The following is a 27,644-nucleotide window of genomic DNA, read 5'->3' as shown; positions in this document are numbered from 1 at the left end:
ACTGTGCTGAGGCAAGCTCCAGATTTCCACTTACAGTTTGCTTTTTTTTTTATTTTCAAATGTACATGCAAAAAAAACATTGGCACATCACAGCACTAGATCACAAGAAAGAAAGGGGTGGGTTTCAGTGGGTGCAGGTGGCTCTGGTATTTGGGAGAAACATCAATTTGCACATAGTTCACTGTAACATTCTCTTAAAACTTCATCTAAACTGAGACTGTCCCTAGTGCAAGAACCTCTAAAAGTAATATACAGCTTTAGGAGTTTTTTTGTGTTCGTTTCTTAGGGGTGGGTGACCACACAACAAAGGTGGAAGTCACCCAGCTGCAGCAGCTTGGTCTAGAACTTGTCTGTCTGGGCAAACATACGTCATAAATAGCTGTTTCTGCAAAAGGCTCCCCCTTCCCTCATAAAAAGAAATGTCAAAGTGTCTGTAAACTATGTACACGACTGCCTTCTGGGGAGAGACATTGTCTGATACTGAGAGCAAAGGCAAGTCCCGCTACAGAACCTGGCACTGTAAACACAACGGGAAGTGACTGCACATCAGCACGTGTCACGTTCACACAGCTTTATTAAAGGTGAAGCAACGGTGGAGTGATCTTTGTAAGGGCTGTGGTTCTGCTACACGTCATTCTTTCTTGTCAGTTCTCTGTAAGTAGTTGAGAAGGTGAAAAATTCCTGATAAAAAGCAGAATGTGTCAGGAGTGCATCTCCTTTCATCCCCAAATCCAGGATTTTTTAGTTCCTGGGAATCTTCCTCCATAACTGCAGGCAACAAAAATTAGCCATTTCTTTGGGTTTTTTTTTCTTTTTCTCCTCCCCCCCCCCCCTCATTTGAGAGGCTACACACCTTTAAAATCAGACTGACAAGCCTGTGGAGGCTTAGAGGTAAAACACCACATACAGAAACATCAGTCAGCCAGGTTCTTGGGTTGCACTGCTAGACTCACAACTCTGGAGATGCAAGATTTAAAAATAAGTCATTATTTCCTTTTGGAGTTGTCTGCCAGTTGTTCAGTTCAAATAGACAGGGGAAGGTTAGTTCTGGAGGACCGTATTCCTTCAGCTGGCATGCTGTACGCAGACTCATGGGAAAACCTGACCTTTCCAGGAATACCGGCTATCCTTCACGTATATAAAGAACAAAATCCCAGACTTGGGTCCTAGGCAGGAGAATAAAGAATTTCCCTTTGGTAATAATTCAGACTTCCATTCTCTGCTCTCTCTTTCTTGCCCTTTTTTGTGGGTACACACATTGGTGCCCACCTGCTTCTCCTAACTCGCCTGCCTCGTGGCATGATGATGGATGGAGAAAATGGATTATTCCCTTCTATCCACAGCGGAGACATGCTTTTCTTTTGGCCGAGTCCTGATGTCACCCCTGGGTTGCCCTCGAAGTGAAAACCAAACGTAGCCTCTGGAAGTTAAGTAAGTGACTTGGCAGGGGAACATGCCAGAGGATCAATATTCCCTTCTTTCTTGAAGCAGATAGAGAGCATAGCTGTTTCAACCAGGGGCCAAACTGCTGTGTGTTTCTGAAATGTCAAACGTTAAAAAACTGGGCCAACTGATCGACAACCACACAGAAAATCTCTGAAGCAGCAGTGGCATCCCTTAGAGATGCCTCAGGACCTTGGCTTTTACTGTGGAAAATTAATCTTGTCCCATGAAGTCTGCATCCGGATTGGGAAATGAGGCAAAACAGCACAGCGAGCAGCTCAGCTGCAACCAAGACTTAAATAAACTGAGTTCTTGTGGGAAGGGCATCTCCTACTTCTAGGGACAGCTCTGGTTAGCTCGGCCAGTCTTTGTTTGCAGGACATAATGCTCAAAAGCTTAAACACTGGACAAACTGCTAAAGTTACAGCTAAACAACATCATACCATCGATCTACTCGTGGCTAGAAAAAAGGAGAGAGGCGATCGAAAGTCCTTCAGGCTGTGAAAGGTCTCCATGAATTAGTGCTTATATGTGTGGCGGACCGAGTTGCCTCCTCCGTTGTGCAGTGCTCAAGGAATGTCTCTGAAGGTCTCAGCCTTGTTTCTTCTCCCTCACCCCCGTTCTGAATTTGAAGCAGCATCCATCCGAGATACTCGTGAAGAGTTGGGAGCTTTTCTATGGTCAGGACGTGAAGTAGGAGCTCTGCATGGAGTAGAGTCGGTCAATGGGGTTGCCCACGCGGGCTTGGAGGAGGTTGGCTTCAGCCGTTGACAGCAGGCAGTCTCCCAGGTGGCTGATGCTGTCACTGTCCATATCGTGAAAAACTCCTTCTGAGTCTGGAAGAGGAAGGAAAAGGCAATGAGTGTGAATGTGGCGTGAGTGTGTCTCGTGGGGAGCTGCATGCAGCACGGAGAAAGGGTGGCAGCAGGACCATGTTACACCTGGAGCAATGGTCAGCAGGGCTGGTAGGAGGTGAGCCCCCCCCCCCCAGGACCAGCTTTAGGGGTAACTCTTTCCTCCCTCACCCAAATATTTCGCACTGGATGGAGGGAAGACCCCCAGCCTCGCTCCCTGGCCCCTAGCAGAGCTCAGCCTGAGGCTCTGCCCTCACCAAACTTCTGAGAAAGGCTCAGCACAAAGCCCAAGCCCCGTGGAGCGCTCGCTGCCGCTGGCTTCTTCAGCAGTCGCGGCGGAGTTGGCTTTTCGTGGCTTGGACTGCTACGTGCAGCTCTGATGCAGAGACGGGACAATCTCCACGCCATTCTCCTACCGTAGGGGTGCAGATGGTCTCCTGGCAGCTGGGGCGGCGTCAGCCCTTGTCGGTACAAATCCGTGCTGTAGCTGTTCTGATCCAAGGGCAGCAGCTGCTGCTGGGGGATCCTGGGGTAGGGGACCATGAGCCCATCCAGGCCGTGAACGCTCGCGCCGTCTAAAGACACAACCAGCGGGACGGGTTGAAGCAAAGGGTGCGCAGCACGCGGTGGGGCAGAGCACTGTGGCAATAACGTTATTTACATTGCTGCAGCGGTATTTGGTAGCCTGACTCTGGACCCGCAACCACATGGTACTCGGCTCTGTGTGTACGTGCACAGAAAAAAAACCCCGTCGTCTTCTCAAAAAGAGGAGATACGTGCTGCGTCACGGGTACCCACGAGTCCTGCTGAATGTCACCTAGTTATTCCAGCTTGTACATAGCAATTCAGTTACAATCTGCGTGCTTTTTGCTAATCTCTTCCTGTGCGCGTTCTCTCTCAAATACATCCAAGTCAATCCCCTCCATCCCAGCCTGCAGCCCCCAGAGCTGCCACCGTGCGCGGCGGCTCCTCACCTTCGCTATCATCGTTGCTCTGCCTGCTGTTGCGACCGGTCCCTCTCCCGGTCCCTAAGCGAGGGTTCCCCAACTGGTCTTGCTCCTGCTGTTGCTGCTGCTGTTGTTGTTGCCTGCGAGCGATCTTCTTCATCTGCAAGGAGACAGAGACCCCGGATTTGAGGTTCTGACTGAGAGGGGAGGGGAGGGGGTTGCCTTTAACACAGCAGTGGACAACTGCCGCCTGCCTTTCACAGAGACCGAGCGCTGCCACGATACAACCCTGCTCGGACTCCGCTGGGTGACTCCTCTGCAGTCAATGTTCTCTGCAGTCGTCCCTGCATGAGAAACGGGGCTGACAGAAAAGGCTGTATTATCTTTGTGGGAGATGCCATTTGCAGTTTTAAAACCGAAGGGCTTTGTTTTACTATAAAGCGAGGTTTTCAAAGCCACGTATTTTCTGTTTTCACCCTTTAAATTCTGCAAAATTAGAAATGCTTCAACTTCTAGAAGAAAGAAGTGGGAAATCCTTCTAGTCTTTCTATAGTGAGGGGTAAAAAGCAAGTAGAAAAAGAGTAATCAAAAAAAAACCCAACGTGAAAAATGCTAAGCCCTGCAAACACCTATAATTAATCGATTTTTGTATTTCTCTTCAAGCTTTTGCTACTACCAGATACATGTTGTAGGACTAGGTGGACCTGTGGTTTGGTCCTGCATAGCTGTTCTTCTGTTCTTCTAACTGTTTTTTCTTTTTCTAGGCTATTCTACATTTCCTTTTAATTGAACGAGTGTGTGTGCTATCCCACCGGTGTGCAGAACCCAGCTGTGGCACGGGAACCGCCACTCACCTTGGCTCTTTGGTTCTGGAACCAGACCTGTACCACCCGCACTGTCAAGCCCGTCTCAGCTGCCAGGGTCTCTCTCACCTGTCCACAAAACCCAGAGAGCTGAATCAGAACTTAAGTTGCACTTACAAGGATCCCAGCCAGCAGTAGTACTGAGCGGCCTCCTTATACCTTTCTGCAAGGCTTTGAGGAAACCTCAAACGAAGCCTTGAACGCCCGTCGCTGCTGTGTGGTCAGGATGGTACGCGGGCGCTTGGAGCGCTTGTGGTCTTTGCTCTCCTCGCTGCCTTTGCTGTGCGAGTGGCTGCCGTCTTCGTCCTCGCTTTTCACTGCAACGCAAGATCAGTAGCGGTGATTCAGCAGAGAGTGGCCTTTCCGGACCATCTCCCAGAGGAAGGAGTCAGAGAACCTTGTCAGAGTTTTGCCCCTTTCAAGGTGCGGTTTAGAGCAGGAGCACAGAGTGAAGCCAGGAAAGCTCACGGACTGAGCTGTGGCTCAGGGGAACACTGTCAGTTCAGAGACAGTGCTGATGGGCCAGCCCGGCCCCATATCGTCCATTCCGTAATGTCTCAGATCTGCCCACCCAAACGTCTCCAGATCAGCCCAGTAGATCTCGACAGCCTGGTGCACCCTTGGCTGCCTATCACCAAGGGGAAAAGATGCTGCAACCTCCTCCTACCTACACCTCCTCCCTCTGAAGCTTTCTCCACAGTTAATTAGGGACTAAGCGGCACCTGCCCTCTACGAGGTTCACCCTGCTTCCCCACCCTCAGCACGGTCCCAGCCCCAGCCCCTCACCGGACTCGGTGGGTGCCGGGCTGATGGCGCTCAGCATCTCCTTCTCCTTCTCATAGTCACTGCGGCACAGCAGCTGTCCTTCTTTGAGCACAAACTCGTCTCCCCGCTGCAGGCGCCGCTCGCACTCGCAGCAGTAGAAGCAGTGAACATGGTAGACGTTCTCCAGCACCCGCATGATGAGCTCGGAGGGGGCGATCGCCTTCAAGCAGCTGCTGCACTTGGTCTGGAACAACCTGCAGAGAAGGTCCCAGCGGTTAGACGCTTGGGCAGGGAAGATCAGCCCTGGGTTGAGGCCCAGGAAGCCAAGGGAAGAAGGGGGATGGATGTCTGGAGCTGTGCTAGCACATCCCAGCAAGAAGCGTACATCCCAGCTGGGTTTTGGGACTTTCTGACCTTCCGTCACCCCAGGGAGGAACATGAACTTGCCCGGCCCAACAGGACAGAGCTCTGTGTCCCCTCTTCCTCTCTAGGGCTGTTCACTGCCTGGCTTTGTTAGGTGACTCCTAGCAAGAGGACTTTATGGACCCCTCCAGGACGGTCCCCAGGCCCTGGAGGAGCCTTACGAGAGGGAGTCCCACGGGGAAGGCTGTTTGTGCCCCACACCATGTCCAGAGAGAGAAATAAACAACTGCTGAGCACCCCACGTACAGAGCAGATGGTTCTGATGAAGTAATTTGGGATCTAAACAAATGTGAGCGGTGGTGGCTGCCGGCTGACAGCTTCTATTTAGCCACTTGACAAGAGAAAGTAATAAAATAGGGATTAATTAGGCTGTTGTTTAAACACACAAGATCTTCCCCACCAGCAGGGAACTCATAAACTGGGATTGAGAACAAGACTGGGTTAATCCTCCTGGCAAACTCTGTGGAGCAGGATGAAGAGGCTTACAGGGGTGGGCTCATCCCTTCCAAATACCACCATGGATTTGTGCTGTGCGGTGGCTTTCGGCTGAAGTGTCTGGGACATTCCAACTGGAATGGTGTGGGATTTCTCTCTCCTTTGTGTGAGTGTGTTTGCATGCATGTTCCTCTCTCCCTCCCTGTCTCTCTTTCTCTCCCCTCTTCCTCTTTGTCTTTCTGTAATTCACACTTGAAAAATAATAATCAAATTTTAGTTGAAAAAGCTGGGAGTGAAGAGTAGCCTTTTAACCACAACCTCTCACTGTCTTGACAAAGGAGCAAACTGGGAGCGTGTTCTAGGCACAATCCCAGTCCGAATCTGGGCTGAGTCCAAATCTGTCCCTTTCTAACACCAACATCCTTCTGTTACAGCAGAAGTGAAATAGTAAAAGAATAAAAAAGAACCAACAGCAGAGCCAGTCCAAGATCACAGCGATCTGCAATCAGTCAGGAACATATGATGTATTACTAAACATTAAGTTATTAATGTTCCTGGACTTTAAGCCCAGCCGGAAGATAATGGTGATGTAGTCTGACCCCACGTTCATTGCAACCCAGAGAATCTTGCCCAGGAATTCCCACCTCAAGCCTGTTTGCTGGTGCTGGATGTACAGCGAAGGCCAGCCAGTTGCAGTCTGGAGGCTCCAGGTGAAGGAGGATCTGTCCGTATCCATTCGGAAGAGGTTCCAGAGGCTAACTAGCTCCTCATTCCTTTCTTCCAATTTGAATCTTACTTTATTCCATGCTCAGCAACTAAACTTTGTCATGTCTTTATCTTCTTGAGAACCAGTTAGGAGTAGTTACGCCAATTCAGGTAATCAAACCATTCTTTCCAGGTTTCTGTCCCTTACAATTTAAAAAGCTCGTTTAAAAGTGAGTACCGACTTTTTTTTGCACCTTGGCTGGGAGAATTACTGTCCCCAAAGAAAGATCTGCCTGGCTTCGCTATATGCTGTCGTGTAGCTGAATCTAGTGACACAAATATAATTTGACTGGGACACAAGCTAGTCCCAAGCTCCCATCTGGTCTTGCCGTTTCTTTCAGAGACCAGTTTTCTCCTGTAACACACCCCGGCCAAGCTGGTTCCACCCCCGAGCCCCAAATCCAGGGGCAGACACATTGAGAACATAGACCTGACAAACAGAAGCTTTACTTCAATATCCCGACCTGACTCCAATTATGGAACAGGATAGTTTAGGAAAACCCTGACGGAAAACTCCCTATCTTGTTTCACACTTGTGTTTTCTTCATTATTTTTATCCATACAGATACTGGAGCATTCCCTGGGTCCTTTTATATTTCTAACCTCAGTGGTATCACTGGTTGCTTGAGGAAAACATCCAGAATATTGCTTAGCCAAGGCAGGCAGAGGAAAGCTTTGAGCGTGATGTGCTTCTAACTGCGGGCAGGCTGATAGCGAGAGGGATGGAGCAGAAAAAGGAAACGTGGAAACAGATGTCAGAGCTGGGAAAGGAGACCTATTCACCTGCAAGGCACCGAGCCGATTCCTCCCGCTGCTGTTGGGACGAGGCAGTTAGCAAGCCTTATTTAAAGATGCTGTCATGTGCCAGATTTCCATGAAAAGGGCTTTTTTGCAGCTATCAGGTGAGGGAAGCGCTGTTGCTGCAGCGTAACTCAATAATGCTTTTGGCATCGCAAGGCCCGCACCCTCCCATCTCCCAGCTAAGCCCCGAAAACAAATCCGCTCTGCTTTGTACTAATTGAAGAAAACATTCAGCAAGCAGCTCATAAACACGGTGTCAGCTCGCATTACACAAAATTAAAATTCTCAGCCCCTCCAACACCAGGAATTCCTAAAGAGGCTGGTTTTAATATTGCCTGAATCCGTTTAAGTCAAGGTAATATTGTTTGGGTTGCCATAGGAACAAAATACATCTCCGTTGCTGGCAGTGGGTTACAAGGAGGCTTGGGAGCCTGAGCTGCGGACGCGGCTACACCACGTCTAGAAGTGGCTGCCTGCAGAAACTACGCTGAGGGACGGTCCGAAAAATAAGCGGGTTCCCAGGTTCATAATGAAAAGTGCATTTAGAAACCGCAGTGACACGAGCAAGATCTCTGCGTGCTCCCGGAGAAGAGAAGAGCCTTGGCGGCAGCATCAGGACCATTTCTAAGTGCCTGTAACTCACGACAACTATATCCCACATCTTTTGGAAAGACCCTTATGCTGCCTAAGCCTCCTAGTCCACGTGCCTCCACTTGTATTTTGACCGAGTCTCCCCATGTCCTTACCCAGCGCCCTTGTCTCCCCAGAATCCCAGCTGAGTTTGATTTCTGGTTAAGATTTCCCTACGGGAGGTGTGTTAAGGCTATCAACTTTTATTCCCGGGAATGTTCAGAAACCATCCAGCAAGCAGAGGCAGGTGCATTCACACAGGTACATATCCCACGTCCTTCTTACCAGCTTGCCTCAAATTAATTGCCTTTGCAAATGATGGAATTTGATTTGCCTGCCAGGGGAGGGCTCACCTTGATGGAGAAAGTGTCAGTAGCAGGAGGGCAGATGGGCTTATAAGTGGGAACGTCTTTGGGAATTGCAAAGAAGGCAGCTGTGGAGCAAGCGGAACGGTTACTCACAAGTCAGCATGGTGAGAGAGGCTTGGGGCTACAGGGACGGTTTTTGGCAGCCAGTTCTTCATGCTGACGGACACTCAAGGCAAGAGAAGTGGCGTCGCGGGCAGAAGAACTGATAGAGGGCAAGCGCATCTGTACCATTTGCCAACTCGGAGACAGCACGCGTCACCCGAGCGAGGATGAAGATACGCAGTATCTTAAGAGAGCTTTGATGCTGGGCTGGAGGCCAAATTCTCCGGCTGCCCACACTCTTCCTGCCGGGAGGTATTTGAGGCCAGCTCTGGGGCCGCACCGCTGGCACATCTGCAGAAAGGGCTGAGCTATAGAAAGGAGCACGGGCAGCAGTGCCCCGAAAGTCGCAACGCTATTTCTCTATTTCTCTTTTATGCCTGGACACTAGGGTAATGCCCGACATCTTCTTGATGCTTGCTGAAATCTTGGTCCCTGTAGCAAGGAGTTATATCCTCGGTGAAAACCAATTCCTTTATTTGTTACCCTCACCCTACTTACAGCTCGACTGTCTCTTTTTTGCCGTTAACAATTTGCTTTTCTTTTAATAACAAAACAGTCGGGGAGGGCCCAGCTGTGATTAATTTCCGCCCAAGAAGTTCAGTAAAGTTTCAAAGTGTGGAACAGCGGGAAGAGGCATCACAGCAAAGCGACCACGTGCATCTGCCCGGCTTTTGCACACAGCTGAGGAGCTCTGAGATCTTTCTACATCTTTTCAGGCATTTTGTGGACTTCATTTATCAGACTTTAGTACTGGTAAAACACCCCAACGCCTAACTCTCTGTTAATCCTTGCAGAGCACCCCTTGTCGCTGCCGATGGCTCTGGAGGAGAAGCGGCAGCCCAGCTCCCGGCTCTTCGGATGGGGATGAGCTGAGCGGCAAGTTATTTGAGAACCTCTCTGACCCATCATGGCACAGAGAAGATGCTGAGCCAGGCCTGGGAAGGGTAATTTGGGGGGCATACGATTGTCTGGATGGGATTAAAAGGTGTTAATGAAGCAAGGAATAAGCTGGGAGGCCTGTGCTTCATGGAACGAGCTTATTTAGTTAGGGTTTAGTCAAAATGAAGCAGTCCAGGCTTAAGGAAGGTCTGTTTACTTAACATTGAGCTGCAAAATCCATTGTAGCCGTCTGAAATATTGAAGTGGAACTTGCAAAGCCTCTTTCCAGATTTCGGGCTGGGGGCTAAGGGCGTGATGGGGAAGGGGACGCACAAGGGAAACGAGGAGGCAGCGCCAGCACAATATGCTCTTTCATTCCCTACCGCAACAGCCATTTCCCCCAATTCAGCGATACAGAGTGGCACCAGGGGATTAAGGGGGAAAAAATTTCCTTCTGCTTAGTTTCTGATTTCTTCCAGCACTGTTTGGGTCAGAGAGAGAAGGAGTAATTCGGGGGCAACAGTTACCTTTGCTCTCCGTTCCCTGCAAAGCCCTTTGTGGCTTACATGAATAGATTTACCCCCAGAAAGGAACTTTGTAATTGTGTAATTATGTTATTGTGCCTCTTGTCAGAAATGGCCAAGACTCAAACATATTCAAACCTCCTCTAATGTGAGAGTGTACACCAGAAAAGAAGTCTTCCGAAATCAAAGCTTACCAAAGCCAAACTGCATGCAAAGTTCACCCCCGAGGAGCGGAAAAAAACAAATTTAAAATAACAGGTGTTAGTCATCTCACTTAAATGTTTCATTAAAAGGCAGAAGGATGGGGCAGGAGTCGAAGAGCCACCGCGACACTATTGCTGTTGCATCTTCACAGTCGCACAGAGGGAATGACCCGACCTTCTCTATCCATCGCTGGAAATACAAGGATGAGGGCAGTGCCACGGTCATGTAGAACAGATGGATTTGGGGACAGAGCATGCAGCAAAGAGATCTCCCCAGAGTTTTGCATCTAGCACCAGGAGCAGCATTTAATGTAATTGCGCTCGGTTATAAAAAGTAACCAAAAAAGCTGCATCTCCTAAGTGTGGTCCTGCTTGGCTGGACCCTGTAAATGCCCTTGGCATCCACCCAGAAGGTAAGAGGTGTTACAAGCTCTGCTCCCCGGGCTTGATTCTGCTCATGTCAGCGGTGAAAACTGATGCTGAAAAAAAAAACCAACAAACAAAACCCAACCACTACCTCTGCCGAAAACCTAAACCACAAGCAAAACAGAAAAGCAAAACAACACCAAAGAGGTTCCCAAAGCCAGAGAGATTCATAAATATTAAAGTGACACGAGTGAAATGCTACTGAAAGATTTAATACAGTACTGCTGCTCTGTCCCTCAAGGGGTTAAACCCCCCACTGCGAGGATATTACTGCCAGCACGGTGGCACTGAGCCATCACCATATAATCTGATGAACTCTTTTATTAAATTTCACAGGCCTGTCTTCTTTATTAAAATCTCCCAGAATTCATAGGGTGCCTGTCATATCACTGCTGAATGCTAACAAAAAATGTGGGTTGTGTTTTTTTTTTTTTGCCCCCCCCCCCCCCCTTGCCTCCTTTTTCCTGACTATTGCCAGGGAGGGATTGTGTCTCTGTCAGGTGAAGGAGAGTTGGGAGGGACGGTGCTACTGGCTAAAGCACAGTGGGAAAAGGCGGCCGTTTGCTTTTGCAAGCATGTCCCCCCCTTTCCCAACGCCGTTCCCCTCTGCACCCCACAGCCGTTCCCTGCAGGCAGAGCTCAGCGGCTGGGAAAACGGGTCCCAAAAATTCGTTTTACCTGTCTCTGTACCGCAGGTGCTTTCTTTTCTGGAGGGGCAGCTGGCAGCGTGCAGCCCTTCCCAAACCTGGGCAGGGAACTTCTGTGGTGATGGAACAAGCATGGCAGGACCACGCTTGTCAGGTATCGTGACTCTCAACAGGAGCCAGCATTAACCGCTGCTTCCGAGGAGGAAAACGAGCAGACTCCTTCCAAACACATCCAGAACAGAGGGATGACAGCAGTACGTGTACCTTGAGCGGTTCCCTCCTGCCCTTCACTTCTTGCTGCTAACACCCCATTTAGCATCCGAGCTGCCTCGCGCTCACAGCCCTGCAAGAGCTCACCTACGCCGAAAATACTCTCTGTCGCTGGGGCAGTGGGGCGGAGGGGAATTCAGCTTCTGCAATCACCCTCACCTCTGCAAAGCAGAGGCAAAAATGTGCCTGCTCCGCTTTAATCCCGCATTAGGCTGTCTCTGAGCTGTAGGAAGGTGGGATTCAGCTGTTGAATCTCTACAGACCTGCCCTGGACTGGAACTAGTTTGGATTTATGCTCTTTAGAGTATACTCTAAATGCTTTTTTGAATATTTCCAACAGGAGACGGTGGGAATCCTACCCTGAGCTGAGCGGGGACGGGCCCAGCAGACTGCGGGACGCACAGAGCTGCAGTGAGCAGGTGCAGCATTTATTTCTCTGGATCCCATGCAAAGTTCCTGCTGTAATTCAGAAGCACTTGTGGGGTCCTGCACTTGGTGCTTTTTAAAGTATACTCTGCAAACTGTCAGGAACAACAGAGCAAAGCCTCTTGCTAGGGATAGAGGAGGTGGGTCCTGCCCCAAGCCAGCCACCTCTGCCTGCCTGCCCAGAGAAAATGGCATTGCCCTCGTCTTTTTGAAATGATTTTCTCTTCCAAGTGCAGAGAGCTGGTGGAGTGCCTTGGCGAGCTGCCCCACTTTCGGACTCAAGCTGGCTCTTACTCCACGCCGAGCTCTTAGGAAGCTCCAATCCCTGGTTCAAAAAAATGGGAACCGCATGTCTATGGGGATTCCTCCTCTTTGGGAAGAAATAAAGTTTCTGGTCCCTGTATCACCACGACAGCACCTTCCCACTGTCCCCTGAGAAGGGAACCCTCAGCTCCTTTCTCTCTCATCTTGCTTTCTCCGCTCTCCACTCAACAAGGCACAACCCAAAAACTCGCTCCAGGTCCGCGGGTTTAAAGTTGGGAGTTATCAATTCATATTGATTTTGTCCTGCCTTATTGCATGGCTCCGGGAAGCCTCCGCATCTCCATTAGTATGCCTGGCAGGAGAAGGGTTCCTTCGCTTAGTAGCTAGGGGTGATATTACCGATCCAGATAGTATCCAAACTCAATATCCTGTTTCTCCTTTTCTCATTTCCTGTTTGCAGGTCTGAATGCTGGCGTTGTCACAGCGAGAGGGGGGAAGGCAGGGAAAAAGAGAGACAGCAGGACAGTGTGTGCACGGGAGAGGGAGGGCTGGCGGTGGGGGTATTAATGGGGGAAGTGAGGGGGAGGGAGGTAGAAGGGCTGCAGACACTTTTATTACAGATTTAATAATGACAAAAGAACATCATTAAACATTCATTAGAATTATTTAATTAAATTTTACTTTGGGGGGGGGAAGAGATTAGATATGATGTAAAAAGCAATATTGATTGAGAAAAGAACAAGCTTGGGAGATGTGATTTAAATTAAACTCTGCGCTCCCTCCCTCTTCTCTCTGTTTTAAATGAGGAAGGGGGCGTGCGGTGGCACGGGGGACGATTCGGTAGCACGCAGCGGTAATGGGGTACCGTGGCTGGGCAGGGCTGCTGCCTGCACCAGGAGTGACACTTTGCTCCATCCCATCCTAACGTGGTGACTGGAGCCAACTTTCCTGGCAAAATGCCTCCGGTACCATCCGAAGGGTTGCGGAGCTCCGTGCCCTGGGGCTGAACTGGGCAGGTGACAAGCTGGAGAAAGGCACTTGGCAATTAGAAACTGTAGTCCCTGTCCGTGCCCTGATAGACTTTTTGGATAGCTCTGGGCACATCCTTTCTGTGCCGTGGTTCCCATTGTGGCTTACAAATAACAGAGCATCCTCACTGCAAGGGTTGAGAATAAGTCCTCCTTTAAAGTCCTTTCAAGCAGGAATCATTTTAGAAAGAATTAAAATGCTCCCACAAAACAGCCGTGGCCCAAGAGGTGGCCAGGACAATATTTCAGCAAAAAACTAAGCCTGCGTTAAGGATTGAGAAGAGAAAAGGTACCCTTCTGCTAACAGCAACCTTAGGGAAAAAACCTGAATGTAAAGTTGCTTTCATGAGTGATCTACTACAAAGAGCACGCCAAGATAGTGCAGTCAGCTTCTGAATCCCTCTGTGTGGATGCTCTTACGGCAGATACCAGTTAAACATAATCCAGATTTTAAAAATCTAAAGAGAGTTTTTAAGCGGTGAAAACTGTTAAGCTGTCGCTTAATAGGAGCCCACCTGTTTAACTCAAGAAACTGGCTGACTTAACAGTGAGGGAGATCTCCATGTACAGACCAGCCTGACTTGGGATGGAGGTGGTAGGAATAAAGAGAAGGGAAGTTAAAAGTTGTGAGAAGAAAGAAACGAAGAGCCAAAAAAAGCAAGCCAAAGCCTCAAGGACCAGGTCACAAACTGCAGCATAGACTCTCCTAGTCCACAAAGCCACTAGAAAGTTGTACGTGAGGGGACTGTGATCCAAAGGTAGTGTGGTAGCTTTGCTGCACTTCCAAGACTAACTGGGATTATTGGTTTAAACCCAAGTCTAGATTAATGAGGTAGCTTCCATTTTGGCAGTAGCCTAGCAAAGGCTGCGTGGTCACGCCGAAGCTCATGAAACGGTTGCAGTGCTGCGTGGCTGCTCATTTCTCTGCTTAAACTGTGGCCCTAAATCTACCGTAGCACTGAAAGTGAATTACACTGCTTTTGGGGATTAATGTAACCAGTTTAAAAGCATATTGTTAATTAAACTTGTGCATCTTTTTTTATACAGGCCAAGCTTCTTTCTAGTTTCATCTTTCTCCTGGCACCAGCAAAACCACATCCAGGAATCAGGAAAGGGATTTGGGATGCTGCTTCTCCATGCAAGGCTGACCGGCTCTGATATTACAGCAGCTGTATCAGCAAGACCCCAATAATGGAAAAAACTGTGCGAGCAGTCAAAGATGTGTGAAGCTGCCACCAAGATACTTAGGATAAACTGTAATTAACCATATTTAAGCTTAATTGCATTAAGGGGGAGAGGGAAATTAAAGCTGGAAGCAGATTATGGATCTGGCTTATAATTCAATTTGTGCAACAGCTAGGAAAGAAGGGGCCACATTCTCCAGCAGCGTGTTAGCAACGCAGGAGGCATGGAACTACTGGGACTCTAGAGACGATCGGTGAGCAGAAACAGCAGAGGGAAAGAGAAGGAGGATTGGGAAGCAGAAGGTAGGAAAATACCTTGGGAGAAACAAGAGAGAAAGAGCAACTTAACCCCTCCCAGATGACTGGGAGGACAGGTCGGAGGATCTCATTTTCAGGGTAGTGTGTGACACCAAGACTCATTCAACATTGCCAGCTGTCACCCTTGTTTCTTTAGCGTCTGGTTTCACACAGGCTTCTGAAAGAAGGAAATAGAGGATGAAGAGACTGGGTGATAGATTGTAAGTGCTGCACCTGCAGTGTTAGCCAAGTTCAGAAATAAAAGAAACATGATAATACAGGGACAGTAGCACCTCTATGTTTCATAAATATTTCACTTTCCCTTAAATCCTTGCGATCACTCACGCCAGCCATGGGCTCTACGTGTTAGTGCAAAGACCGAGTGCCTGTAAATACCTTCTGGCGGATCCTCTCTAAACCACCACTGTCTGTAAGAGAGAAGAACAGGGTCTGCGCTCCCCTTGCCACACTCCAGGGATCTCCTAGCCCGGGAGAAAACTGGTTTCTTAAAGCATGAACAGTTCAGGGCTCCCCTTTACTTGTCAGGATGCTTGTGCTGCATGGGAACAGCTCCTGCCCGCCTGCCTGCCTGCCTGCCTGCCTCTTCCCAGCCTCGCAGCCCCTGGCCCTGCTGGAAACGGGCTCTCAGGAGTTTATTTCTGGCACCTTTGCCTTCGCGGCTGCCCTCTTGTGGTCCCTGGTCCTGGACTGAGAGAGATGCTGCGTCCAGAAACAGGAGCATGGTACAGTCTCCAACCCTTCAGCGCCTTCCAAACCTTAAATTTCTGTCCCAGAACCCTTCCCAGTGTTCTGCTTTAGGAGGTGGCACTGGGAAAGTGGACGGAGTGGCGCGTCGGCTTTCCTGCTGCAGTGCTCAGCGCGTGCAGGTAACATCCAGACCCCGCTGCTGCAAAGGGCAAGCAGTCCTCTGGGCACCGAGAGGGACGCAGAGGTGCCGGGATGAGAATAGCATCAGCACCCAGAGCTCTAACCCTGCTCCTTGCCTGCCAGTCCAGCCTTGCCGCGATCGCCACTCACTCGCCCAGACACCAGTTCTTTCAGGGTGGGAACCCCCAAGCCCAGCTGGAGTTGTGCTGCATCTAAACTGAATTAATCCTGGGGAAATACCGCCAGCCACACTGTCGGAACAGAGCCTGGTGCTGTCTCCAGCGCAAACCCTCGCCCTTCCAGCCACCGCTGACCTGAGCGAAAATTCCCTCCTCCTTCCCCAGCCCAGCAACCCACGGCCAACCCTAGAGCTGGCTCGGGGAGCTCTGCGAGTGATTCTGCGAGGCTGTGGGCACGGGGAAGTAGAGCTGTAGCACGTCTATCAGCGCCACGTTAATAAGCTCAGCCCTGAAGAGCAGGCTGTGAACCCTCTGCTGCTCTGAGACTGCTTGCCCACTGGACCATGTCCACCTCCCCAGCCCCAGGTACCGGCATCCTCGGTATCCACTTCATGCCGTAAAGTCACCTGCAGCCTGAAAGGGATGAGAAATGTCTTTCACTGGAAGTGCTGGGGATCCAAAACATTTACAACTGCTCGATTGTTAAGGTACATCTGTGTCCTCTGCTTGGGGGGAGACGATACCTTGAATTATGGTTGTTTACTTTGATATCTAAGTCTTTGGGGGTTCATATTTTCCTTTTCCTCATCAGAAGAGAAAGCAAATTATTTTTACAGGCAGGCACAGCTGATATTAGACTATGGTCACAGGGCTCCAGGAGCTGGGTGCTTAAGAAAACTCTGCCCAGTAATAGCGTGAAAGTTGGTGACATGGGGTCCAGGAGAGGCTCAAAGCCATGGGACGCAAAACATGGAAGGAAAAAAACAGCCCAAAAGAGAAAGAGTATCTATCAAAGTAAATTACATTTAATTAAACTAGGAAAATAATGTGCCGCCCACGAAAAAAAGTTCTTCCTCCCCCATGTATTCCCCCCGTTAGAAAAACAATCCAACAGCGATGGGGAACAGACAGCACGTGGTGGCTGGTTTCTTAATCACGCTCAAGGCGCATCTGCATATTTCTTTCATTTTGCAGCGATTATAGAGTTAGTGTTTAATTTCCTGGGCCCTGTGAACAAACCAATGCAAGGGAACAGTGAGAACTGGGGTAGGAATAGCTTTGTGTAATTAACGTCATTAATCATCAGATGGGCTTCGCTCTCAGTGGGAGACAGGGCTCAACCACCCACCCAACGAGGAAGGAGGAAATATTTGGGATGGGGAAAAAGGCACGAGCTTTTGTGATTGGGTTGTTCACCGAAGCTTTGGGGGACCCGTCCTGCTCCCTGGCAGCGGTCACGCCGTGTCCAACAGAGATATAAAACTGCAAACCCACCGGGGCTGTCCTAAAAACAGGACATCGGGGTCTTTCCCAGGTTCAAGCTGCCCAATTTCTGCACTACTGAGGTCCCGCTGGTCCTCACCCGTGGAGCAGGGATGGCTGCAGTGACCTCCCCAGCGTGGAGGAGCGAAGGATCTCAGGATAACAGTTGTGGATGCTCCTCGGAGGACCAGCAATGGGTGCTATCCAAGGGCGTCCGGACTCGGTCCCATCACCCAGCCCAGAGGAGCTGGAAGGAGTTGCAATTCCTTCCCACCTCCTTCGTCCCCTCGTCTCCCATTGTGCTACTCGTGGTGGGACCCGCAGGGTCTGTTAGCCGGGCACGCGGGCTCCATTCATCACTGCCTTGTCAAGGGTGCTCATTATCTCATTTATTTGCTCACTTTTCAGAGCACCGTCACTTTTCATTACCTCTCGCCAGCCTGACGGAGAGGGAGGGCCAGGAGAAGACTTGGGGGGGGGGGGAAGGACAGACCCCGTTGCTCAGCAGAGGGACAAGCTGCCCATGGCCAAGTGGGGCAGCAGGATGGGTCCCTGCCCGCTGCCTTCAGAGCAAGAGGATTGGGATGCCCAGCACAGTCAGGAGTGGCCACGCTTGGTAAAGCAAGGCTGGGCAGGCTTTAAGTGTCGTAGCTATCATCAGCTCTTGCAAACCGTCATGTTTTGGCACTGTTTTGTCCTCGAGTCCCTGTTTTTTGGGTTATAAATACCTCTAAAGCACCAGTTTTTGATGTCCTCATGCCTAGGAAGCGCTCTGATAATTTCTGAGCTGACTATGAATGTCCCAAGTGCAGCAAAGGGGAAGGAGAAGCTTTTGTACTTAAAAGCCAAAAAAACACCCCACCACAAGAAAAAACAACAAACCAAATCCTTCCGGTTCCAACACCAATTTCATCATTTTTAAGGCCTGACTCCTGCTCCTGGAATGCAATAGGGTTTGCACACAGTGCCTGGGCTCACTCTTGTCCAACTCTTGTCCCGGCTTCTCCTACCCAGGAGATCTTTCCTCACAGGGGAGCCCTCCCACATGGTTTTTAAACATTAACCAGCTTGCTCAGAACAGTTGCCAAGGTGCTTGGTCTGGGTCAGGCCCCGATATTCCGGCAGGGAGGGTCACTGCCTCGCTCCCTGCCTCTTCCCCAGGGAGGAGCAGGGCTGCTGGCTACTCCTTGGCTGCACCGCGCTGCTTCTCTGGACGCACAACAGGCTTTCGGAACCTTCTACCCTTCCTCCGCATCCCAGCCGTTGCCTGAGCCCGCATCTTTAACCTGCTTATTCCACCCGATGAAAAAAGTCAGCTCCTATTTCCCATTTCTCAGGCAACTCCATTTGTATCCCAGCACTCGCCTCTCTCCTGGGCTTTTCCTAATCTGCACAGCCCAGAAAATTGGCCAAAGTGGTTAAAGGTCCCAAAAGGATGATGCTGGATGTCACTCCAGGGTACCAAAATACCAATTTGGCAGCCATGCACCCAACACCCTGGGCTCGGAGCCCAAGTTTCCGATCCCTGCTCTCTGTACATCCCTGCTCGACACGCAGGGGTAGCTGAAGTTATCTGTGGTGGGTTTCAAAAGGCAAATGAGCTGCTCTCGGTTCAGGAGGATCTCCCTAAACCTCGGCCACCCTTTCGTGGGCTTTCAGAACCGTGATGGCTAGGAATATTATCTCGACTTTAAGTGCAGCGCTAGGTTCTGCATGTCTCACCCAGCAAGGATGAGAATAGCTCCGAGAGGACCCCAAAATGGATGCAGGCAGAGCTGATGGCTGGGATGTGCTGGTCAAGCCCTCCTCAACCCTCTCGCTTCTACAGCCAGATGGAGAAACCATGGTGATTCGGGCAAAGACCGGGGACCGTGAGGGCACTCGGAGGACTCGGTCTGTGCTCAGCTGTGCCGGTCACGTGCCGGCAGCCGCTCGGCAATGGAGAAGCTGCAAGTCAGGTTCGAGCCGAGTTCACCCCGTATCTCTACAGAGGACGAGCAAATCATCTCCACATGGGCAAAAGGAGAGTGTGGAGGAGAGGGGGAAGGCTGCCAGCGCAAGGCTGCGGTTCAGATCCCTCTTGACAGCTCCCCGGCAGCCCCCACATCGCCTGTCATTCCACAAAACAAACTTCAAAGTAAACAAGGCGCCCAGGACCCGGCCGTTGCAGCCACTCTATCATCGTTCAGGAGTATTTTTCCTTCCTCCCCCTGCTTCTTCTGAGCCATCGCATTTACACGAGCTGCCCGGAGCTGGATTTACAGGGCAGGTGCCTGAGCAAAGCACAGGAGAGCTGGCTGGGCCCCAGGCAAAAGGGGAAGAGGAGAGTTTCACAAAAGCCTTCAGACTGTGGTTTTATATGATAGGGACTGCAGAACAACATCCATCTTCAGGCTTAACATTTCATCTCTAGATCAACAGTCCGTTCCTTCCCCCACGTTCAGCTGCAGCTGCTGGCTTATCTCTCCATTAAAGCATTTTCCTCTTATTGCGCAGTTTCACATGAGAAGGAATAAATGCCAGATGGGTCTCCCCTCCAGGTCACCACGCTGCAAGCCCTGGTCTACGCCGCAGCCCAGGGCGACACTGGATTGTGCAGTCTGGGATTCATCGCTGGCCAAAACCACGAACTTTGGAAAGTCAAGGCCAAGAATGAATACTCTGGGGGACAAGATTTCCAAACAGGAGGACTGAGAGTTTGCCTCCCTGGAAATTCCCATGCTGGAAGCACAAAGGTGCTGAGCGGAGATGCCTTCAAAAGTGCCTGAAGCACCAACTTTCAAAAGCATTTAAGGAGCTGGAGGCCCTAAGGGGTGTTTTTGAAGCTGGCCGAGATACTTTGGAGCACAGAAGCGGGATGGAGCAGACCGTGCCAGGGGTCTGCAGCCCTGCAGCTGCCTGCGGCACGGCGCTAGGAAAAACAGCGTGGCCACGCTACCCTGCCCAAAATTCAATAGCAAAAAAAGAAATGTTGGAGGCTGAGGTGTTTCCAGGTGGAAATGCCGTCATTGGCCTCAGGGTCAGGCACCCGACTGCCTGGAGGAGGAGATGGTGCTCCTTACAGACTGGTTTTGCAAACGCATTTTTACCTGGTTACTCTTAACCACAGTGCTCAAACCCACTCCAGCACCTGGCTCCTGTGTACCTGCACAGCAGCCGAAGCCAAGACCTTACGGCCGTCCACCTCCTTTGCTTCAAAGCGTCCTGGGACCCTCGCCCTTTGCCGGGACGGTGTGGGTGCCGCCTTGCTCATGCAGCCTGTCCTTCCCTTCCACATCGAGCTGTGGCTGCGCCTGCCCAGCTCCTTGTCCCTGCCTCTCCCAGCCTCCATGGGGAAGTGGGCAAGCCCTGGTATTTTTATTACCATTCCCATCGCTGCCAAGTGCTTGCGTCAGTGGCCGGGAGGAGGCTGCGCTCTCCTTTATGAAGCGCAGGGAAGATAAGATTGGACCGTTAAGTCTTTAGAGGATGCTGCCAAACTTCAGGGAATTGATGGAGCATCTTCCCGGCATCCTTGGATGTATGCGTGTCACCAGCTCTTCCCAGCGGCACCAGCCTCGGGAAGTCACAGCCAGACACGGGCTTTCCGGGCAGCAGCACTGTTTCCCCCCTAACATTTCAGTGGAATTCTTGGCACGGGAGGGATGAGCTGGGAGGGAGCGTGTGGAAGCAGTTTGTGTTGTGCCCACAGGAGATGCTTATTCGGCAGAAGAGGAGAACTGAGGAAGCATCACCGTTGGCACGACCCACCGACTGAGCCCAGACCGTCTTCTCGGTGCCTGGTGCCATGGCATTAATGGCATTGCCAGCAGCTGCAGTGACCAGCAGCGATGGCAGCGAGCTGCTGAGCTCCGAGGAGCTCCCTGTCCCGGGGAGGGAGAAGCTCACGGCATTTTCCGATGTATCTGAAGTTTGCTGGAGTGGCACTGTGGTTATTTAGCTCTCTTGCCAGAGGCAAAAGGAAAAGCAGCAGCCTTTGAGCCATCCCCTGCCTTCGAGCCATCCCCTGCCCTGCTGCAAGGTGGATGGAGCCAGCAACCAGCGTGGAAGCAGCTCCATTTTTTTACAGCCATGATCAAAGCGCTCCGTGCCGAGAGATAACCTCCGGCAGGATCGACCCTGCCCCGGCTCTATGGAGCGATGCCACTTGCTTGGTGCATCCAGACGGGAGGCCACGGTGCTGGTTCATCATTCGCAGTCCTGCTCGGAGGGGCAGATCCTGCACTCCCTTAGGGCTCTTCCAGCTTATCGCTTGTTCCTGAGGTGCTGAAGGAAAGGGGGTGGCCAGCAGATGGGCTCTCACCGGTCCGGCTCAGAGCTGTCAGGGTCAGGGATCAGCCTTAGGGGATACAAGTGGCTTCTTGTGCCACTTCACCCCCCTAAAAAATGCCACGTGGGGATCACGGTGTCTGCCAGGGGAAGGCAGAATTGGGAACACAAGGCTGTAATTAAAGGGCAGCCCCTTTCCCTGTCCTCCCAGACTCATTTCCAGTGACTGCTCTGCTTCAAAACACTTCCAGACTGCAAAAAATGGGGATGCACAGGCTGCCTGGGCTTCCCGATGCCCCTTGGAAAAGGACATCACCAGCGTTTGAAGGAAAGCAAAGGGTGAGGGCTCCAGTTTTCAATCGGAGAGGTTCAGAGTGAAGGGGAAAGGATTTGTCTGTGGCCACAGAGCCAGGCAGGGGCAGAGAGAGGAGATTTTCCATCCCATGTTCACCTCCCAATGCTAACAGAAGCACCTGAGCTGCTTTGTTAATAAAAGTGCATTTATGACCACTAAAGGCAAAAAAACCCTTCACTGCTTTAGTGCTGGGGCAAGGTGCGACCACGCCGCCAGCTCGGGCACTGCCGAAATTCAGGGAGGTATCTCCAGTGCTGTGGGAGATGCTGCTCTTTGAGTTTTGCAGACAAGGCTGAGTTTGGGATAAACCTAAAAACCTGATTTTTCCGAGGATTTCACGCACACCAATGGCTATATTTTATCAAATCACACAGCCCAGAGCGATACAGAGGGCGGCTGCTCCCCAGCTGTCCTACAGCCCCTCCAGGTACCTGCCATGCTTTCATTTTAGGGATGTCTCCTTCCATATCACACCACCGCAAGCCAGCTTTCCACTTACAAAATGCCTTCAGCCCCTCCAGCTCCATTGGCCGCTTCCCTCTGTTCAGCTCTGTCTGGATTCACTAACGCTCAAAACACCTCATCTGATACCCAATTAAACTTAAACAACAAGCAGAGGAGCGCAACAGCCCCGTCTTCTCGTGGAAGCCCTAGCAAGGTGTTCAAAAGCAAATGAAGTGGAACTAGATGATCGTTGTAGGTCCCTTCCAGCTGAAATATTCTATTATATTCTATTCTGTTCCGTTCTGTTCTGTTCCTGTTCCATTCTATTCCATTCCATTCCATTCCATTCCATTCCATTCCATTCTAAATATTTGGTGGTGTTGACCCTCCTGAAGGCACAGGATTGCCACCCTGAGCAGAGCAGAGCAGAGCCCAGCACCCTGGCTGTGGCAAAGACAGGCTCAGCCACGCGGCATAACCACAGCCATGGGCTCCCTTGCACCAAAAAGCACTTGCTAGCAGCTCCTAGCATCATGGTTAGGGGACAGCGTGCCCGCTCCTGTCCTCGTCTGATCTGTTCTTCATCCCATGAGTAGGAACTTCGCTGCAAAGCAAAGCTCCTCGGGTTGAATCTGCTGGCCCGCACATCCCAGAAGGACAAGGCATGGAGCTGGGGGTTGTCATCTCCTGGGCAATTCTCATTTCTTGAAAAAGCATCCCAACAGCCAACAGCTCATCCTTTCTGCCTCGTCAACCAACAGCTCATCCCTTCTTCCTCTTTGTCCCTGCCATGTCGCCACATTAAATCAAAGCTAAACACTCCTGTCCCTCTATTTGGACAGCATCTCTTTGCAGGACACCTCCGTGGTCCTTATCATCTCACCTAGTCCTTGCCAGCCCACATGACACTGACACCACGGTGCCCTTTCCCAGCCCACCCTTCCAGAAGCCCACCTCCTGACTGAAACCACCCTGCCTCCAACACAATCAAAACAGAGCCGAGAGGGAAGGAAAAATCAGAGAAAATAACCGGAGGGCACTTACTTCTCATAGTCGTGCTTGCAGTAGAGCTGCCGGTTGCGACAGTAGCAGGTCCCAGAGAGCGGCTGCAGGCAGACGGCACATTTCACGCAGCCTTCGTGCCAGGAACGCTCATTGACTCGCAAGAGGAACCGGTCGGAGATGGGGGTGTCGCAGCCGGCGCACACCTCCCGCATTTTGGAGTCTGAACCTGGGTAGCAGGGAAAAGATGGCGTGAGAAGGAGTTTTCCCTTGCTGGGGGGGGATCATGTCCTGCAGTAATAGTGTCTGCTTTTTTTTGGGGGGGATGCGTAGCCTCACATAACTCCTTACAATTATCTACCATTGCTTTTTGTTCTTTAAAGCCACATGGTGTTACTGTAGGAGAGGGAGAAGGGAGGCTTGGCATGGAGTTTTTTGTGACAACCTTGAAAATAAATATCAAAGTTGGGTCTGCAAAAGCAGCAGGTTCTGGGTTTCACTGCAAGTGGTAAATTCCTGGTGAACCCCAAGCCTGCAGCTCTGGCACTGTATAAATCACAGAGGACGTGGAGAACACACATTTAGGAACCAGAGAGCAAATGTATGTGTGTCTTGACAGGAGGCTGTGGGTGCTGAGCTTGTTGGAAACCTTGGTCCAGGTCAGAGACAGACCTGCGTCTGAATTTCGTCCAGTTTCACGCCAGATTTGGTGCTATGAGCTGCTTAAAAAGGCTCCAGAGCTTTTCTTTTTTTTTCCTCCTGAGTGTTATCAACATGTAAATCTATGGCCGCTCTTCAAACGCTTTGTCATGATAACTTCAAGGTAAAGGAGTCAGTAATAAATACATTATCTGGTGCGCTGGGTCTGGGTTGCAGGCTGAGCCAGGCAGCGGCACCCTCTCCAATGTCCACAACCTCCACCCCACCAAGCTCTTTGGGTTTTACGAGCACTTATCTCTGTCCCCTCCAGCTTCTCAATGCTTTTATCTTTCCATAAGCCTGTAGGTCCTGGGGTAACACATGCCCAAGCCCCGTCGAAGGCTCGGAGGGATGATAGCATCCCATGGATGAAGCTTACGGCTCTTTTAAAAGGCAGCAAGCTGCCGAGGGCAACCAAGGTCTTCTGCTGCACCTTGGAGGAACGGGGGTTTGAGGGGAAACACTAAGTCCAGCCCTATTTTGGGCACCATCCCAGGGCAAGGAGTCCAAGCCAACAAGTAGCCATGGCCAATGGCAGGAGACACATGCCGGTGGAGACCCGTGTGCCTCTGCGCAAGGCTGGGAGACGCAGAGGAGCCCTGACGCAGCAGCATCTCCAGCAAAAGGGGATTTTCTGCTTCTCCAGGAACATGCAGAGACTTTCCCAGCCCTGCAGATCTTATTTTGCAGGCTCTGGGAAGCAGCCCTTACACCTGACCACGGTCCTCCGCTGATCATCCTGGCCAGGACCCTGAATCAGCCCGTCAGCAACTTGATTTCTGGCTCCTTGGACTCAGCAGGCTCAAATTGGTGGTAGGGAGATGGAGGAATGGAGCATGGAGTAGGCAGGACTGCCACAGTGGAGGCAAAATGCGGGCAGTCAGAAAGTATCCGCCAGCAGGAACACTTTTTCTGTCCAATTTTAGCTACAGGTGCTTTCCCAAAGTCCTGAAACCATTTGAAACCATGGCAAAACGCTCTCTGCCTTGAAGGGCGCTGCTGTCATTACACGAACACAGGAGGGACTGTTTGCGGGGAGTAAATTTGGCTAATTTGGGCTTTCTGTGCAGCCAAAAATGGAGGTGTCTCATGCGAAAGCAGCTTCTGCCCCACTTCATTGCGATGCTTGGCTTTGGGTCCTACACCTCCAGCATCCCAGTCGGCATTGCAGCCAGCTGAGCCAGCAGCCACGTGCCTCGGCAATGCCGGACGATGCGGCAAGCCGAGTCCCGGCACAGCTCATTAATTAAATGCTGGGACCTGGAAATCGCGTGGCAGCATCAAATGGAGGTGACCAGACCCTGAGAGCCCTCCTGCAGATTGGGATCCAGCAGATCAGAGTGGAAATGAGGATTTTTAGCCCAAGAAGAGGAAAAATGAATGTCTGCCATGCTGCTGGTGGTGCTGGAGCAGCAGCACAGGAGCTATAATGGTGCAGCTCTGTAATGCCTGGAGGGCAGCGTGTGTGGCCAAGGCAATAAGCAACCACATCCCAGGGGCTGCGGGCACGTGCCGAGGTTCTCTGTGGATATTTATCCCACATTGAGCCTCCACTTTTCACTTTTTTCCTTCGTTATTAACTTCTGGAGTCAAATATTCTCACCCTTCTTGAATTTGACCCCATGGGCTGCATGTCACCGTGGGACCAGCAAAACCTCCAGTGGGTTAGAGGCATCTGGGACTGAAAAACTCCAACTCCTCTTTAATTTGGGGGGGGAACCAGGGAATAACCTAATAGGAAATTAGTCTGAGAGCAGATAGTTAAATCGCCAGGGAGCTCCGGGAATGTGGGATCTGTCTAGAAGGGAGAGACACAAAACTTCAGCCCCAGGGATGTTTGTCCCTCTGTCTCACTCAGCGAGCAGGCAGGAGGATGCCAGGGATTCGGGGTGGTGGGAAGCAGCAGAATCCTGCCTGCTGCCTGCCTGCGTTGCGGTCCGGGACGTACGGGCAGGGCCCAGAGCAGAGGTTACTGCCCAGCAATAAGTTAGAGCTGGATCTTGCTCAGCACAAGGCCACGAACACGGTGATGCCGTAACACTATGGGAGACGAGCGAGTGATCCCGAGCTCCAGGGGGAAGAGGGGATGTGAAAAATCTAGGGAAAACTCAGCTTGCCTGAATCCCCCCACAGCCAGTCCGGGAGAAAGGGGCAAAACTGAAAGTAAAGGAGATTTCTGCCTTATGCTGCCCTAAAGACAATCAGACTGATAAAAATGCAACAGTTTGGGCCCGCAAATATGTTAACGAAGAAGAATCCCAATCCACCGCGTTGTGGCTCTCTGAGATGGGGAAAAGGGACACCGAGGGGGACATGACCTGGCGAGCCCAGCATCCACGCGGAGAGGAGGCAGCTTGGGTGCCTCATCTCGGTATTAACCCAAATTAACCCCCCCGCATCCAGGCCCTCCCACGGCACGTGAACCCCCCCCACCGGGTCTTGGGGGCAGATATCCTCCCTGTAATTGAAAATTCGGGTCAGCGAAGACAGCTATCGCGCGTGGCTGGGATGATCGAGGGCCACGCCATCACAGCCTGGCGCTGCACGGGATGCTCCCTAAAATCAGCAAAGGGCCGGGATAAACCGAGGCTCCGTAGGGGCTTATCCAGGAGGTCGGGGCAGATGAGGGATGGATGCTTGTGGTGTTCCCGTCCCTTCTGGGCTCCGTGCCTTGTGCCTTGCTACACGCCGGTGCTGTCTGCCGTTACGGACAACCTCAGCCCACGGAGCCGCAGCTGCTTTGGGGTTGCAAGATGGCATTTAGCGGCATGCCAACATCTTGCCGTGGTTTTTGCTGCCTCCAAATTGGCAAACCACAAAGCCAGGCTGAGCGAGGTGGGGGGGTCGGGGAGGGTGTGCTCCCTCTCCCCTGGTCACCCCGACAATCCGGAGGAGGAAGGATTCTCCTTCCCGAGCGGGGAATAAACACCGCAGAGAAGCTGGGAACGCCGCTGATGCCAGATGGGCTCATACAGTTTGGGGGAAAACGGGCAGCGCGGGCAGGGCCGGCTGGTCCCACTGCAACTTGGGGACACGCCGAGACCCCCCGGAACAGTCCGGGGAGGATGAGGATGGAGCAGGCAGCCACGGATGCTGCCTGAGCAGCCCGGGCTGGGGGGGCTGAGGGTCTCCCCGGTGCCCACTCCCCGGTGCGTGGTACCCGTTCCCGGTCTCCCCGCACTCACCGAAGCCCAGGACCGGCGTTGCCTGCTGCAGGCAGGACGGAGCCTCTTCGGTCTTCATGTCGGCGGCCAGCGCGGGGGCTGCGGGTGGGGAGGAGTGATAAGGACCGGGACTGGTGTGTCCCACCACCACCCCCCCCCCCGCTTCCCCGGTGGTTCGGAGCTTCCCGGTGCCTCCCGGTCGTTTTCTGCGCCCCGGAGCTCCGGTTAACGAACGGCAACGAAATCACGGCGGTGGCGGCGTCCACCTTCCCCGCTCCCCCCGGTCCCGTTGGGGTTAAGCCCGACCTTACCCCCGGCATCCCCGGAGCCCACACCGGAGCCCACACCGGGGGCTGCGGCCCCGGTGCTTCCCCCCCCCCCCCACCTCCCCCAAACCCCGTCCCGTCGGGACACGGCAGCCCGACGGGTCCCTGCGCTGCCGGTACCGGTGCCGGTGTCTCCGTTCACATCCATGAGTGTCCGTGTCCCCCCGCCCCCGGTTACAAGTCACCCCCACACACACCGCTCAGTTACCGGCACCTCATCCCCGCCCGCCCCGTCCATTCCCGGACACTTACCGGGACAACGACACCGGTAACGATACCGGCAGGGAGGGGAAGGGAGAGGAGCCGAACGGGACGCGATCGTGCGCGGGGCAGAGCTCGCAGCCCCCGCCCGTGTCCGCGCCCCCGCCCGTGAGCGCCGCCGCCCCCCCCCCGCCTCCCCCGGGAGCGCGCCTGAGCCGGGAGCGCGTCGGGGGCCCCATCAAGGCGGGAGGGGGACAACCCCCCCACACCCACCCACCCCAGTCCCGACCCCCCACCCACCCCCAGACCC

The 27,644-nt window shown here is 52.0% G+C and overlaps 1 protein-coding gene across 1 annotated transcript; it reads right to left on the bottom strand.

Annotated features, from left to right (window-relative positions):
* Positions 1-2,124: 2,124 nt before the first annotated feature.
* Positions 2,125-27,573, bottom strand: LOC142030578 (LIM homeobox transcription factor 1-alpha-like). The gene is given in 10 exon segments (XM_075026830.1): positions 2,125-2,279; positions 2,714-2,872; positions 3,272-3,404; positions 4,099-4,176; positions 4,267-4,424; positions 4,894-5,126; positions 22,987-23,173; positions 26,829-26,906; positions 27,386-27,527; positions 27,529-27,573. Coding segments are annotated over 10 exon segments (1,368 nt in total).
* Between the last annotated feature and the right edge of the window lie 71 nt (positions 27,574-27,644).

This window comes from Buteo buteo, chromosome 4 (genome assembly GCF_964188355.1).
Source record: "Buteo buteo chromosome 4, bButBut1.hap1.1, whole genome shotgun sequence".
NCBI lineage: Eukaryota > Metazoa > Chordata > Aves > Accipitriformes > Accipitridae > Buteo > Buteo buteo.
This window is presented reverse-complemented; position numbering and strand designations above follow the sequence as displayed.